The sequence below is a fragment of the Chanodichthys erythropterus genome, chromosome 22 (assembly GCF_024489055.1).
Source record: "Chanodichthys erythropterus isolate Z2021 chromosome 22, ASM2448905v1, whole genome shotgun sequence".
Taxonomy (NCBI): Eukaryota; Metazoa; Chordata; class Actinopteri; order Cypriniformes; family Xenocyprididae; genus Chanodichthys; species Chanodichthys erythropterus.
In genome coordinates, this window is record NC_090242.1 from 25,738,052 (window position 1) to 25,752,732 (window position 14,681).

A 14,681-nucleotide genomic window follows, 5' to 3' on the forward strand; every position below is an offset into this window, starting at 1 on the left:
AAATAACATCACAACATTTACAAAAGTATTCTTGTCACTTTATAATATTAAGATAGAACCACTGAATTTGCATGAACTGTTTCAAATATGTTTTTAGTACCTTTATGGACCTTGAGAGTTTGAATGGCTTTGCTCTCAACAGAGGCCTCACTGAGCCATCAGATTTCATCAACAATATCTTAAAAAAAAACACGCACAGACAAATCCAAATTAAAACCCTGCTGCTCGTGACGACACATTGATGTCCTAAGACTCCTAACGATCCGGTGTGTGAGGTCTGAATGCACTCTGATGGCAGAAGTGATCTCTCGCACTCATTGATGGATATGTGCGAGAGATCACTTCCGGCATCAGAGCTTGTTTTCAGACCTCACACAACGGATGCTCAAGGCAGTTGGACATAGTGGTGTATTAGAGGTAAAAAATTATATAAATACTGTTCGGTTTCTTGCACAAACCGATCGTTTCGTGTCTTAGGACATTAATGTGTCATCACGAGCCGCAGGGTTTAATTTGGATTTGTCTGTGCGTGTTTTTTTTTTTACTCTTATAGATTTTGTTACCACTGACACATATTATCTGACTGACAGACGGCAGCGGTTGGAGTTTAAAATCATCATTTGTGTTCTACTGAAGAAACAAAGTCACCTACATCTTGGATGCGCTGGGGGTAAGCAGATGAACATCAAATTTTCATTTTTGGGTGAACTAGCCTTTTAAGTATTTGCCTGTTAAAATCCAAACAGCGACTTTTTTGGCCGGGCAGTGTATTATATTAAGACAGTAGAGTAGAACTACACAGATCAGGCATAACATCACTGATTATCTCTTCATTACAGCACCTGTTAGTGAATGGGATATATATGGCAGCAAGTGAACATTTTGTCCTCAAAGTTGATGTTAGAAGCAGGAAAATTGGGCAAACGTAAGGATTTGAGCGAGTTTGACAAGATCCAAATTGTGATGGCTAGACGACTGGGTCAGAGCATCTCCAAAACTGCAGCTCTTGTGGGGTGTTCCTGGTCTGCAGTGGTCAGGATCTATCAAAAGTGGTCCAGGGAAGGAACAGTGGTGAACCAGCGTCAGGGTCATCGGCGGCCAAGTCTCTTGATGCATGTGGGGAGTGAAGGCTGGCCCGTTTGGTCTGACCAAACAGATGTGCTTTTGTAGCTCAAATTGCTCAAGAAGTTAATGCTGGTTCTGCAGTCGCATGATTGTCTGTTGTAAATAAAACCCCCAGTTGAAGACCCTTGATCTATAACATGCAATGAATAGGGTGAACTTTTATTTCATAATGACTTTAATGTTACAGAACACAGTAATATAAAAGGAGATCAATTAGTAAGATCAATTAATATATAAATTATTCATTTTCCTGATGCCTGTGCTCTTTTGCGGTTTAAACTTTTTTACAAACAAGATCAACAGGGAAATTGCACCAATCTTATTACACACATTTTTCTTCTTGTGGTCCAGAGAGGAAACTAAACTGCAGTATACATTTGCTCTGCCTAGATGCTTGTCAAAATGTTTCTTTCATGTAGTTCTTAAGCAATAATAAATAAAAGCTTGTAATATTGATTTTACCATTACATGTTCTTACTCTCATAAACTTGCTAAGGTGTTTGTAGCTCTTCAAATGAACGGGCTTTTTTTTTTTTTTAAGTCTCCTGTTCTTCCTCTGAGGGTTTCTGTTTTGTTGTTCTATTCTTGTAATTTACATTCTCCACTCCACAGCATTTCCTCTCCCCTGTCTTCCTCCTTCCTTTCTTTTCCTCTAATGACTGTTTTGTACTACTGCGCTGTTCATCGGTCTGCAGGGGGATGGAACAGAGTCAGGAGCCATCTGTCAAACATTCTGGAGAACGCAAGAGCTCGAAAAGAAGTATCACCATTCAAGCAAATATTCGTTAAGGGGGTCATATGATGATGAATTAAATTTTCCTTAATCTTTTGATAAAAAAGAGCTTTATGTGCTATAATAAAAAATGTAAATTGCACACTTTGGGAAATGAGTACAACTTTAAAACTTCAAAGTTTTTTAAAGGATGGTTCACACAAACATGAAAATTCTGTCATGATTTTGTTCCTAACCCCATGACTTTCTTTCTCCTGTGGACCATATCAATAAAAAATTTATTTTTATACATTTACAGTAAAATTTTGGGTCCACTAAATTTCACTATACATTCTCAGAAAAAAAGATACTTTTATTAACACCTAAAGCATTCATATTACTTTCTTAAAGAAACATAGGCACCTAAATTCCAAAAAGGTTGGGACGTTTTTTAAAATGAAAACTAATAGACTTTCAAATCACATGAGCCAATATTTTATTCATGATAGAACATAGATAACATAAATGTTTAAACTGAGAAATTTTACAATTGAAGAGTTCAGATGCAAATCCCTCTAAATCCATCAGGCTTCTTTTCTTTAAAATTAGCATTTTTTACTAGGCTTTTACGATCAAGTTCAGGAGTTTCATTTTAAAGGTAATGATAAGGTTATTAGCTAGTGAATAAAATAACTTTTTTTTTCAAAAATGTCACTCTAGACAATTTATTGGTTTTTAACAAGTTAGATTTTCTTTTGCGTCAAAACCACTTGTGCTTTTTTTGCAAAAACCTCTAAATCCACCTATTTGGGACAAGACATGGTAAATAGTTGATAAATCACTAAAGATACAACTAAAAACCCTGAAAAAGATGAGAGCACTTATCACTTAAAAACTAAACAGTAGACAAACCTCTTTACACAGGGATTTAACACGTCTCTTCTATCCAGCCTCCGCTTTTTGCCTCCTCCATTTATATGGCACATCTTCCATATGAGACAGAAGAATAGCATCTTTTTTGACTTTGTCTTTGGCGAAATAGAGCTGTGGTTTGATGTATAATAAATCCGATTCCTTCAAAGTAACGGCACTGCACGAAGAACTGTTATGAGTGCATGATACAATTGCAACCAAGCCATTTCCACTGTAAGCTATTTTGCCTTATGACAGGAGGAGTTTTGAGGTAAATAACGTTTTCTTCTGCCATTCAATATTAGTAGGACAGGCTGATCCATTTCATCGTACTCCATCTTTTATTTTAAAAATCTCAATCTGAATCTGACTAAAAAAATCTCCTCAGCACGCCGCAATATTGAAACCGCTCGAAATCATATGATTCGATTCGCACCTTCTGATTGGTTCTCGGAATATAGCAGCTTTTGCTGCCAAAGGGAAGTGGCGTCTAGAGGCTTTTGCCAACAAACCGATATTTCTGAATGGGCTGACGCTGCGATTTAGAGGATTTGAAGCACGTGATTTGTTGAACGTGTACTACGTGCCGTAAGCATTCGTTCAATGTTATTATCTCATTTTTGACAGAGATGGCGTTTAGCGGCTTTTGCATCTGAACTCTTCAATTTTATGCACAAAATGAGCTCATTTCAAATTTGATGCCTGCTACAGGTCTCAAAATAGTTGGGATGGGGGCATGTTTACCATGGTGGAACATCTCTTTTCAAAACAGATTGAAGACGTCTGGACATTGAGGTTATGAGTTTCTGGAGTTTTGGTGTTGGAATTTGATCCCATTCTTGCCTGATATAGGTTTCCAGCTGCTGAAGAGTTTGTGGTCGTTTTTGATGTATTTTTTGTTTAATGATGCACCAAATGTTCTCAATAGGTGAAAGATCTGGACTGCAAGCAGGCCAATTCAGCACCCGGACTCTTCTACGACGAAGCCATGCTGTTGTAATAGCTGCAGTATGTGGTTTTGCATTGTCCTGCTGAAATAAACAAGGCCTTCCCTGAAATAGACGTCATCTGGAGGGGAGCATACATTGCTCTAAAACCTTTATATGCCTTTCAGCATTCATAGTGCCTTCCAAAACATGCAAGCTGCCCATACTGTATGCACTTATGCACCCCCATACCATCAGAGATGCTGGCTTTTGAACTGAACACTGATAACACGCTGGAAGGTCTCCCTCCTCTTCAGCCCGGAGGACACAGCATCCGTGATTTCCAACAAGAATGTCAAATTTGGACTCGTCTGAACATAGAACACTTTTCCACTTTGAAACAGTCCATTTTAAATGAGCCTTGGCCCACAGGACACGACAGCGCTTCTGGACCATGTTCAAATATGGCTTCCTTTTTGCATGATAGAGCTTTAGTTGGCATCTGCAGATGGCACGGCGGATTGTGTTTACCGACAGTGGTTTCTGGAAGTATTCCTGGGCCCATTTAGTAATGTCATTGACACAATCATGCCAGTGATGAGTGATGCAGTGTCGTCTGAGGGCCCGAAGACCACGGGCATCCAATAAAGGTCTTCAGCCTTGTCCCTTACGCACAGAGATTTCTCCAGTTTCTCTGAATCTTTAGATGATGAAATGCACTGTAGATGATGAGATTTGCAAAGCCTTTGCAATTTGACGTTGAGGAACATTGTTTTTAAAGTATTCTTTTTACACACTCTTTCAGATTGGAGAGCCTATGCCCATCTTTACTTCTGAGAGACTCTGCCTCTCCAAGACCTCCCTTTTACAGCTAATCATGTTACAGACCTGATATCAATTAACTTAAAAGATTCAGCTGGTAGAGCATCTAGCAACTAATTCAAAATTTCTTGTTTTTTCAGTCATTTGTTGCCCCCATGGCAACTTTTTTGAGAGCTGTAGCAGGCATCAAATTTGAAATGAGCACATTTAGTGGATAAAAGTGTAACATTTCTCCCTTTTAACGTTTGTTATGGTATCTGTGTTCTATTGTGAATAAAATATTGGCTTATGTGATTTGAGTCTTTTCGTTTTCATTTTATTCAAATTTAAAAAATGTCCCAACATTTCTGGAATTCGGGTTGTAGTACATTTTGAAAGGGTGCCATCCCAGAGAGAGTATGGTCAAAAAAGTTGAAATGTTCTTTAAAATATCTACATAAACATATTTATCATAAACATACACAGCCCATAAGAATATCTCTAAATGCTAATTTTGTACTCTACATTGCATTTAGATATTTGATTATACAGCTAATTACCTTAAACATTACAGTTTGATATTAAGAAAAGTCAATAAATAGACAATATATTAACAGAGGTGTTGTGATGTCTGTCATTTGCTGGAGAAAAAACAAAGCCCCTTTAATAAAAAGTTTAAAAAAAAAAGTCTGTTAGTAATATACAATTCCAACTTTAATGTACTCCGTAATAAATGAAATAAGAAACAAAATTGTACGCATTACAAACAAAGACTCATTCTCCACCTTTTGGCAAATACTGTAGATTCCCTTCACATTACAGCTTTAATGAGTTCACATAAAATCACAGCCTTTCTCCCTCACACACTTTTAAATATAACATTGAGAACATAAATTATTTTGTTGTTGTTGTTGTTGTTGTGATGATGATTAAGTACTCTATGCAGCACTTTTTTTTTTTTCTTACCCAAAATATAAATTTGTCTCAGTACAGAACAGATCTCAAGACAATAATAGTGTCATATAACTAAGTAACGAACACTTGGCTTTTAAAAAAAAGTCTTTTAAAACAGTAATTTATCAAATAGCAATACATACAAAACCACACAATTCATTTCTTTTGTAAATATTTCAATGTTTGTGATTAAAGAGAAATGCAATATTACGAGACGAATGCACACACACAGAAAAGACATGCTTTAAGATCGAAGTATCACAAGAGAGCACATGTGACACCGGGACTCTCACACGACACAAGCACTCTGACATACAAGAGTGAAACAAGCATGCCATGATGGACTATGAATATTCCCAAGGTCATTTTTGGGAAGTTGTGACTGATTTATGATAACGTAACAGTAGATGATTATGAAAGCACACTTAAAGAGACAGAAAAACACAAAACCTAAAATTATTTACATGCCCTCATGTCATTAAAAACCTTCTGCGGAACAAAAAAGTCTACATTTTTTCCTTCCTTACAATGAAAGTCAATGGGGTTCAGTGTTATTGTGGTCCCCACTGACTTTAAATGTATTGACAAAAAAATGATCTTTTGTGTTCCAAAAGAAAGTCATACAGGTTTGGAACTACATGAGGGTGAGTAAATGATGACAAAATGATCAAATTTGTATCTATGCACGTCTTCTGTTATTAGACTATAAATCAGTCACAATGCTTTATTCCTTAAAAGATGGCCCTTCCCGGTCCACATAAAACAGATTTTCTAGTGGATATAGTAGTTTCAGTCAAGGTTATACTTAGCATTAAACAGAAATTCACCACTATAGTCCTCTGTAGTTTGTCTTTTTTCTTTTTTTAATGCATTAGTCTGATGCAACTATGACTGCTATGTTTGAATATGTTTACCTCAGTGAGATCAGTTACTGCTCTGCTCTCCGCAAAGCAAAAAGCTCATATAAATCAAATACTCTAAGGGGCAATTTAAGGTTCTTAATTAAGGATTGTCCTTGAATTTGGGTGGAACGTTCAAGTTCATTAACCCTGTGTGGCCAGATACAAGGAGAGAGATGAGAGTGACCTTATAAAGTAATTACAAACTGATGTTACCCCCCCCCCCCATCCCCCCCCCCCCACCCTAGAGCACTGACACCAGACAACATAATGACAGAAAGACAATGACTCTTTGAGACGTCGCCTAGCAACAAGAAGCACTAAAAATACATCACTCTGTGCTTTTTTTTTAATCTGGTATCACTGGAATGTATAAATACACATATGCCGGTATAAATACGGACTGTATGTACATCTGTTTCGCCCACTTTTGCGTCACGCATTGCATGAGAAAGTGAGCACTAGCAACATTTCCATAGATGGCTGACTGTGGATTTGTTGAACCTCTATGTTTTATCTTTCATGGAAATGGAGGGCTGTAGCAGCGCAGCCTCTTTTAAGCCAATGGTATCTTGATAACAGATAGCACCCTTCTAAAGTGGTGCATTTGGCCATGGCCATCATTATAAATCAGGTAATGGGACTGTGCGTTCCCGCTTATCATATTTCAGAAAGCTCTTTAAAATGACTTTTATTTAGTGCATTAAAAAGTTTGAAGCACTGGTCTGCTGGGGTCCCTAATAGCAAGCAACACCAGAATTTCCTAAAGCTATAACTTTTCATTTCCTCTAGCATGTGTCCCAGGTTGGGCCAAGCAGATGGCTGATAGCTGAGAAAATGAGGACACATTAAAACCTTGTAAACAATTATGTAATATCTGCAAACTGAAACCTATAATCACTGTATCACTTAGCAAAGAAGAGTATGGGAGAGAGAGAGAGAGAGAGAGAGAGAGAGAGAGAGAGAGATTTGGGCTAACTAAGCTAGTTTAACTCCTGGCTAACTGGAAATGAACCAAGTCTCATTAGTTAAGGAGCAGATGGAGGACACTGATTAAAGAGAGCAAACTGAAACGGAACTGGAATCCTATCCATTATACATTAACCACGCACATAAACACAAATTAGGTAGCGGTGATGCTATCAGGAGAGGAAAGCGCATGGATAATTAGATACGGCTCTGGAATAATGCGGCAAAGGTGAGGGGCTCACATTTCCCAGGTAAAATTCCCACGCTGTGTGTGAACAATAAATAAACTCACTATTTTCACTTTACTACTGTGTAAACTCAGTGACTGACCTACTGTATGGCCTAGAGACATTGTACTGTTGATATCAAGGCACCCATGTTTTGTTCACACACAACCACATGACTCAATGCTGAATAGAGCATAAAAGCTGGACACAGTGAAGCTGTACAACATAGTTCGGTATGACAGGACAGTCTGCTCTCTCATGGCATGATTTAGGACCAACAGTATGGGAACGAATGTACCACATGGAAGCTGCACCCATTTGTAGATTAATGAATGGATGATGGGAAAAGCTCACAGGATGAGAGCCTGAAACTCCTGAGTGTGGCAGTGACAGACACAAAATTCATACTTAAAGGGTTAGTTCACCCAAAAATGAAATTTCTGTCATTAATTACTTAACCTGATGTCATTCCAAACCTGTAAAACCTTTTCGGAACACAAATTAATATATTTTGGCTGAAATCCGAGTTTTTTTTTTTTTTTTTAAATCTCCCATAGAAAGCAACGTAATTACCATCATTCAAGGTCCAGAAAAGTAGCAAAAACATCATTAAAATAGTCAAAAATGCGACTTTATTCAATAATATATTTTCTCCTCTGTCTTCCTGCTACACTGTTTATGTCCAGCGCTTAAAGATTCTACGTCAGAACGCCAACTCCTTATTGGCTGGCTCCTGCATCAGCATCACATGTCGTGCTGGTCACGTGTTACAGCTTCTGCCAATACAGAGTCGGCGATCTGACGCAGAACCAGGAAGTGCTGGACGTAAACAGCATAGCAGAAAGACAGAGGAGAGAAGATATTGTTGAATACAGTTTTTATTTTTGTTTTGTTTTTGCGCACAAAAAGTATTCTCATCACTTCATAAAATTAAGGTTGAACCACTGCAGTCACGTCAACTGTTTTAACGATGTCTTTACTACTTTTCTGGACCTTGAATGATGGTAATTACGTTGCTTTCTACGGGAGATTAAAAAAAAACTCGGATTTCATCAAAAATATCTTAATTTCGAAGATGAACGAAGGTCTTATGGTTGTAAAACGACAAAAGAGTGAGTTATTAATGACAGAAATGTCATTTTTGGGTGAAATAACCCTTTAATTCATATAAAATTCTACACTTGCATACATTAAGACACTCATACTCATATACAAATACTTTGAACACCGACAGATTAGATCACAACACTCATTTGTTTCATCAAATCTGTTGCAGTCATCCATTCGAATACATGCTCTCACACACATACAGCTTACAATATTTCCCCACAAAATACATAGCTCATAATAATAAATATCAATAAATATCACATGAATAAACACCAACACCTTGGTTCTTATGTCAATGTCACTGTTAAACTATTTCTTTTGGTCTCCATTCAACTTCTACCACTAATGTTGTGCCATGCAAAATGTGTATCTCTTCTGGTTTTGTTCACGTTCAACAAAAAGAGCCAGAAAAGCATGAAAAACAAATATATCTTTTCTCCCTAAATTCCTTCTCTTGACCTTATAATTAACTTTCAGTAGTATGATAAAAAAAAAAAAACACCAGCTTTACAACACCAGCATTTGACCAAAAAAATTAAATAAAAAGTAGATGCAAAAGAGGCATGATGTGTTCTGTCGAGGGTGGCGTCAAATGTAAAGAAGGTCTACAGTATATAATATTGGGGTTTGGCCACAGATAAAGAAGTGTGATATATGTAGACGTGGTCAAAGTTGAAATATGGTGGGGTATGATGTAGGATGGGGCAGGATGAGAGGTAAAAATGTGTGATATAGGTAATGTAGGGGTGGGGTCAGTGGTGAAAAGTGTGGCATATGGGGGAAGGGGGTCATATGTAAAGAAGTTGTGGTGTAGATAGTTTAGGGGTGGGGGCAGAGATGGAGAAGGCATTGCATGAGATCAGAACTGAAGAGGGTGTTTGTTTTGTTGGGGGAGGGGGTCATATGTAAATAAGGTGTGGTAATATTAAGGTGGAGCCAGAGATGAAAAAGGTGTGGTGTGTAGTGATGATGAAATATTGGGGGCGGGATCATTGGTCAAAAAGTGCAGTATAAGTAGTGTTAGGGCGGGGTCAATGATGATAAATCTGCAGTTTAGAAAATACTAAGGCAGGGTTAATAGTGAGAAAGTTGAATTATTATTGGGGGATGGGTCAAAGTTGAAGTAGATGTGGTGGAGGTATCATTGGGCATGGTCAGAGGTGATGTTGTTTGAGTAGAATTTGCTTAGGGATTACTGATAAAGGTTATATTGGGGGCGGAGTCAATTTGGGAAGGCTCAGCCCTCACTGAAATTATAGTTGTGAGATATGAAAAGTGATAGTGTGGTATGAAGGTCTATGGGGAGCTGCAGTAACAGGCGAGAGAAGACAGATGAAACAGAGTGTTCATGTCTTGAGGGTAGGTAGAGGTGTGAAGCATGCCCAAATCTCTGCAGTGGGAATGAGTCCATTGACAGCGAATGGGAGGGAAGCAAGAAATGATAGAAGAGGGATTTCTGAAAGAATATCGAAGTGAGCCGTAAGAGACCATCCTTGGAAAAAAAACAGCAGTGAAGCAAGAAAAACGCTGAGGGGGCTCTCTGGAGAGTATTCTGGAGAGTTGCTGTGTCTGAATATCCAGGTGGTGGCAGACACCTTGTAAAAGAGATCCATTTATAAAGAAAAGCTGTGCATGAAACCACAGAGCCTATATCATCCTTCACGGACACTCATCTAGACATCCACATCAGTGTGAGTTCAATTTCAACAATGATAATTATCAGAAAGAACCCATGTAAACACTAATTTTAGACTTGTCATATACACAAAAGCAGAGAGGAAGAATGATGGGGGTTGTACAGAGAAGAGTACATCTTCCTTATGAACTTTCTCAGAAGCCAGGCACGTGGCAGTAGGCCTCCAGCGAGGACAGCAGGATGTAGATGAGCCACATAATGAAGAAGAGGAACGTGGTGAGCAGCTTGGCGGTTCTCGGGCCCCCCAGCTCGCCCCCGGATACAGAGGGCCGGCGGCGGTACAGTAGTGTCAGAACACACAGCAGTGCCATGATGGTGAAGAGGGTGACGGAGAACGCCAGCGAGCCAGGCGGGACCCGGAATGTTTTGCCCTGACTGTGCCAGTACACAGCAGCGATGGTCCACGCCACTCCGATACCCAGGAAGACGTTAACTGCATTACTACCTGTCACATTTCCAATGGACGCATCTGCGTATTGGTCCTGGATGGCTGCCACCTTGCTGGCAAATGTGTCTGGAGAGAGCAAAAGAATAGACAGAGAGAGAAAGATGAACGAAGGATGGTGAGAACTGGAAGAGCCCCAGAGAACCTTTTTAATGAAAGACGTTTCTCTTTCATAATTCAGGATAGTGTTTCCCAACCCTGTTCCTGGAAACACACCGACAGTACACATCTCAAACACTTCCTAACACACCTGATTCAGCTCAGTAGAGACTCCATGACCTGAAAATGGATGGGTCAGATAAGAGACACTGACAAAATCTTTACTGTTGTTGTTCCTTCAGGAACAGGGTTAGGAATCAGACTAAAGGGTTTAATTCAACTTTGTCTCAAATGTTTCTCCTAAAAGCCCATATGAGAAAGAAAAATAAAAAACAAACGAGATCATTGTTGACATACTAAGAGTATAGACATACTACATGATAAAATGAACGTTGTTAGCAATTCGGTCTGGAAAGAATTGATGAGAAATTTTTAAGTGAGTTCATATTAAAATATCTGACTTTTGATTGTAGACTTTGGTATCTCTGCAAATATGAGCACAGTTTGTCCTCCAGAGCAGAAAAATATGATATTACAAGGGTAATCTTAGAACAAGTATCGATGGTAGTAAAGATGGGCGATAGAAGAAATGAAATAAGGCCCTATCATACACCTGGTGCAATGCGGCACCAGGTGCGACTCAAGTGGTTTTTTTTTTTGCTAGTTTCAGCCCAACGCAGTTCATGTAAATAGCGAATCCCCCATGGCACAAGCGCAACTGGCTTTTAAAGGAAATAGGAGATGAGACTCTGATTGGTTTATGCATGTTACGCCCAAAACACACCCATTTACTCATTAAGAGAATAGGGACAACACTTTTAGACCATGTGCCAGGCACGCCGACCCTTTTTCCCGTCCTTAAACTAACAAAAGTGGGTTTGGACACGCCCTAAGTGCACCGTACGCTTTAGACAATGCGCTTAGATCGTTAAAAAAGGGCCCATATTGTTTTACTTGAGTTATGAATCTGAGTTTTCAGTCTAAATTGAATGTGATGTGATAAATGACTGCAGAAAAGCAAAAATGGCAAGAAAACATATCTCTCTATTGAGTAAGCTGCATACAAAACAATTTCACAGCGCAGCCAGTGTAGTTTGATTCCCAATAAATGAATCTTATGAAGTAGTTCTTTAAATTAATCATTCAAAAAGACTCACAAACCAAGGAGCTACCAGTTAAATGCTTTAGCAAATGAACTCATTAAATCCATCAGAGCGGTTACTGAATCGACATGTAAAGGTATATGCAAATATATATTGCAAATATTGTTTTTTTAACACTTGAAACTTAATTTACACATTTACAAAATATTTTTTCAGAATTTTACCTTCATACAACATATAATAAAATTATGACTATCAAGGCTCTACCATAAATCTAACATTTTAAAATCACTTTTCCATAGCAATGTGTTATACTGTGATATACACATTATAAATTGTTATATATAATTAGCAACCAAAATGTGTTCGCTATAGTATATATATTTTGATATAAATTTGTACTTATATCACTCACATTTAAACTGACTAGTAGAAAACTTAAGCACAGTTTTCTCTCTATTTAATCTCACTGCTGTCTAAAAAGAAACAACAGTGATATGAAAGAGATCTCATTTGAGATTTGAAGTGGATCTTTGTGTTGGAGCTTGAGGATGGTTTGATATACAGAGCTTGAGTATGTAATCAGTCTACCCTAATGTGGCGAATGCCAAGACAAACACATAGATCTCTTGCAGCTCCAGAGCAAATCATGTCCTCTAATTAGTCCACATAATTAAACATCGCCTAAATAAACCACAGCACTCGCACAAAAGATGACTGGGTCATTATGGAAAGATGTATTAGAAAAGATTTTGGAAGCAGCAGTAACATTTTAATAGTACAGTATGTAATACTTGAATATTTGACAGAATACTTGATTCTGGTTGGTTAATGGCGCTCAGGATTGGTTTATTTTTTGATAATGACCAGATGACTGTATGTTATCCCTTACTAATCAACTACATGCTATAGGAAGGAGATTGGATACACAAATAAACACTCACCCGGCACAGATGTGCCCAGGGCCACAAACACCACAGCTGTGACGGAGTCCTTCAGGCCTACTGTACAACCGAAGTGAGATGCCAAATCTCCAGTAACAGCAGTTAGGGCCCCAATGAGCATGATGGAGACAAAGAAGCAGGCCCAGCCATTCCAGTACTCCGTAGGTGGAACAAAGGCAAACAGAACCTTCCAGAAAACTGTCAGGAAGTGCATGATGTAATCAAAGCATGAGGGCAAGCGCTCCTCCCCGCTCTCCTCCTCATCATCATCACCTGAGGAGGTAACCAAATGAATAGGGTCACTCAATTATGGCAAAAATGGTTATCGCAATTATCGTCAATATTGGGATCACAATTATTTATTACTGATTACTCATTAATTATTGCTAATAATTGCTAATTCATTATTAATTACTCATTAATATTATTATTAATGTTAAAATAGATGAAATAATATATGAGACCCATGCTGTCAAAAAAGTCGCAATGACCAAGTTTTCAAAAATCAGTTATTGTTATATCTATTAAAGGATTAGTTCAGGGGTTGGGGTAATTTTCATTTTAAACTGAACTAATCCTTTAAAACCCTTCAAAATGATATACAGTGTCCTCCACAAATATTGGCACCCTTAGTAATTATGAGCAAAGGCGGCTGTGAAAATAATTCTGCATTGTTTATCCTTTTGATCTTTCATTCAAAAAATTCACAAAATTCTAACCTTTCATTGAAGGAAAAGAATTGAAAATGGGGGGAAAAGCTCATTATGAAATAAATGTTTTTCTCCAATACATGTTTGCCACAATTATTGGCATCCCTAGAAATTCTTCTGAGTAAAAATATCTCTGAAGTATATTCCCGTTCATATTTACATTTTTTAGCACACCAGGGTGACTAGGAGCTTGTGCAGCCATGACTTCCTGTTCCACAGGAGTACAAATATGTGTAAACACAAAAAACAAATCCCCTTAATCATTCATCACAATGAGAAAAAAACAAATAATAGTTCTGATGTGCAGCAAAAGAGTATTGAGCTTCACAAAATAGAAAATGGGTATAAGAAAAAAGCTAACGCATTGAAAACCCCCATTTCCACAATCAGGGAAATAATTAAGAAGTTTCAGTCAACTAAAAATGTTACAAATCGTCCTAATGTGAAGTGAGGATGAAAGTTTGAGTGGCCAAAGACTCTCCAAGGATCACAGTTGGAGAATTGCAGAAATTAGTTGAGTCTTGAGTCTGAGAAAGCCTAAAATAATAATCAAACAGCACCTACATCCCCACAAGTTGTTTGGGAGGGTTTCAAGAAATATCCTTCTTTGCTCATCCAAAAACAAACTCCAGCATATTCAGTTGTCAGACACGACAGGAACTTCAAACGGGACCAGCTTCTATGGTAAGATGAAACTAAAAAAAGAGCTTTTTGGCAGCAAACCCACCAGATGGGTTTGGTGCACACATGGATACAAAGTACCCCATGCCCACGGTTAAATATACTACTGGATCTTTAATGTTGTGGGCCTATTTTTCTGCTGGAGGTCCTGGACGTCTTGTTCAGATACATGGCATCATGGATTCTATCAAATACTAACAGATAAAAAAATCAAAACATTACCGCTTCTGCTAGAAATCCAATTAATGAGCAGTGGTCGGATCGTCCGTCAGGACAATGATCCAAAACAAACATCAAAACCAACACAAAAATGTGTCACTGAGCACAAAATGAAGCTTCTGCCATTACCATCCCAGTCCCCTGACCTG

General features: G+C 38.2%; 1 protein-coding gene across 8 annotated transcripts in view; it reads right to left on the bottom strand.

The window, feature by feature from the left end:
- Nucleotides 1–10,465: 10,465 nt before the first annotated feature.
- The window catches only part of slc8a4a (solute carrier family 8 member 4a), a 52,652-nt gene continuing 48,436 nt past the window's right edge, over nucleotides 10,466–14,681 (bottom strand). For 5 of the 8 annotated variants that reach the window (XM_067375631.1, XM_067375635.1, XM_067375634.1 and 2 more), the window contains 2 exons: nucleotides 12,923–13,195; nucleotides 10,466–10,845 (listed from right to left, as the gene is read on the bottom strand). In XM_067375631.1, the coding sequence (XP_067231732.1) occupies nucleotides 10,466–10,845; nucleotides 12,923–13,195 (653 nt within the window). Of the gene's footprint in view, nucleotides 10,846–12,922; nucleotides 13,196–14,305; nucleotides 14,309–14,681 lie in introns of all 8 variants that reach the window. The other 3 variants (XM_067375632.1, XM_067375637.1, XM_067375638.1) reach the window with 1 other exon arrangement.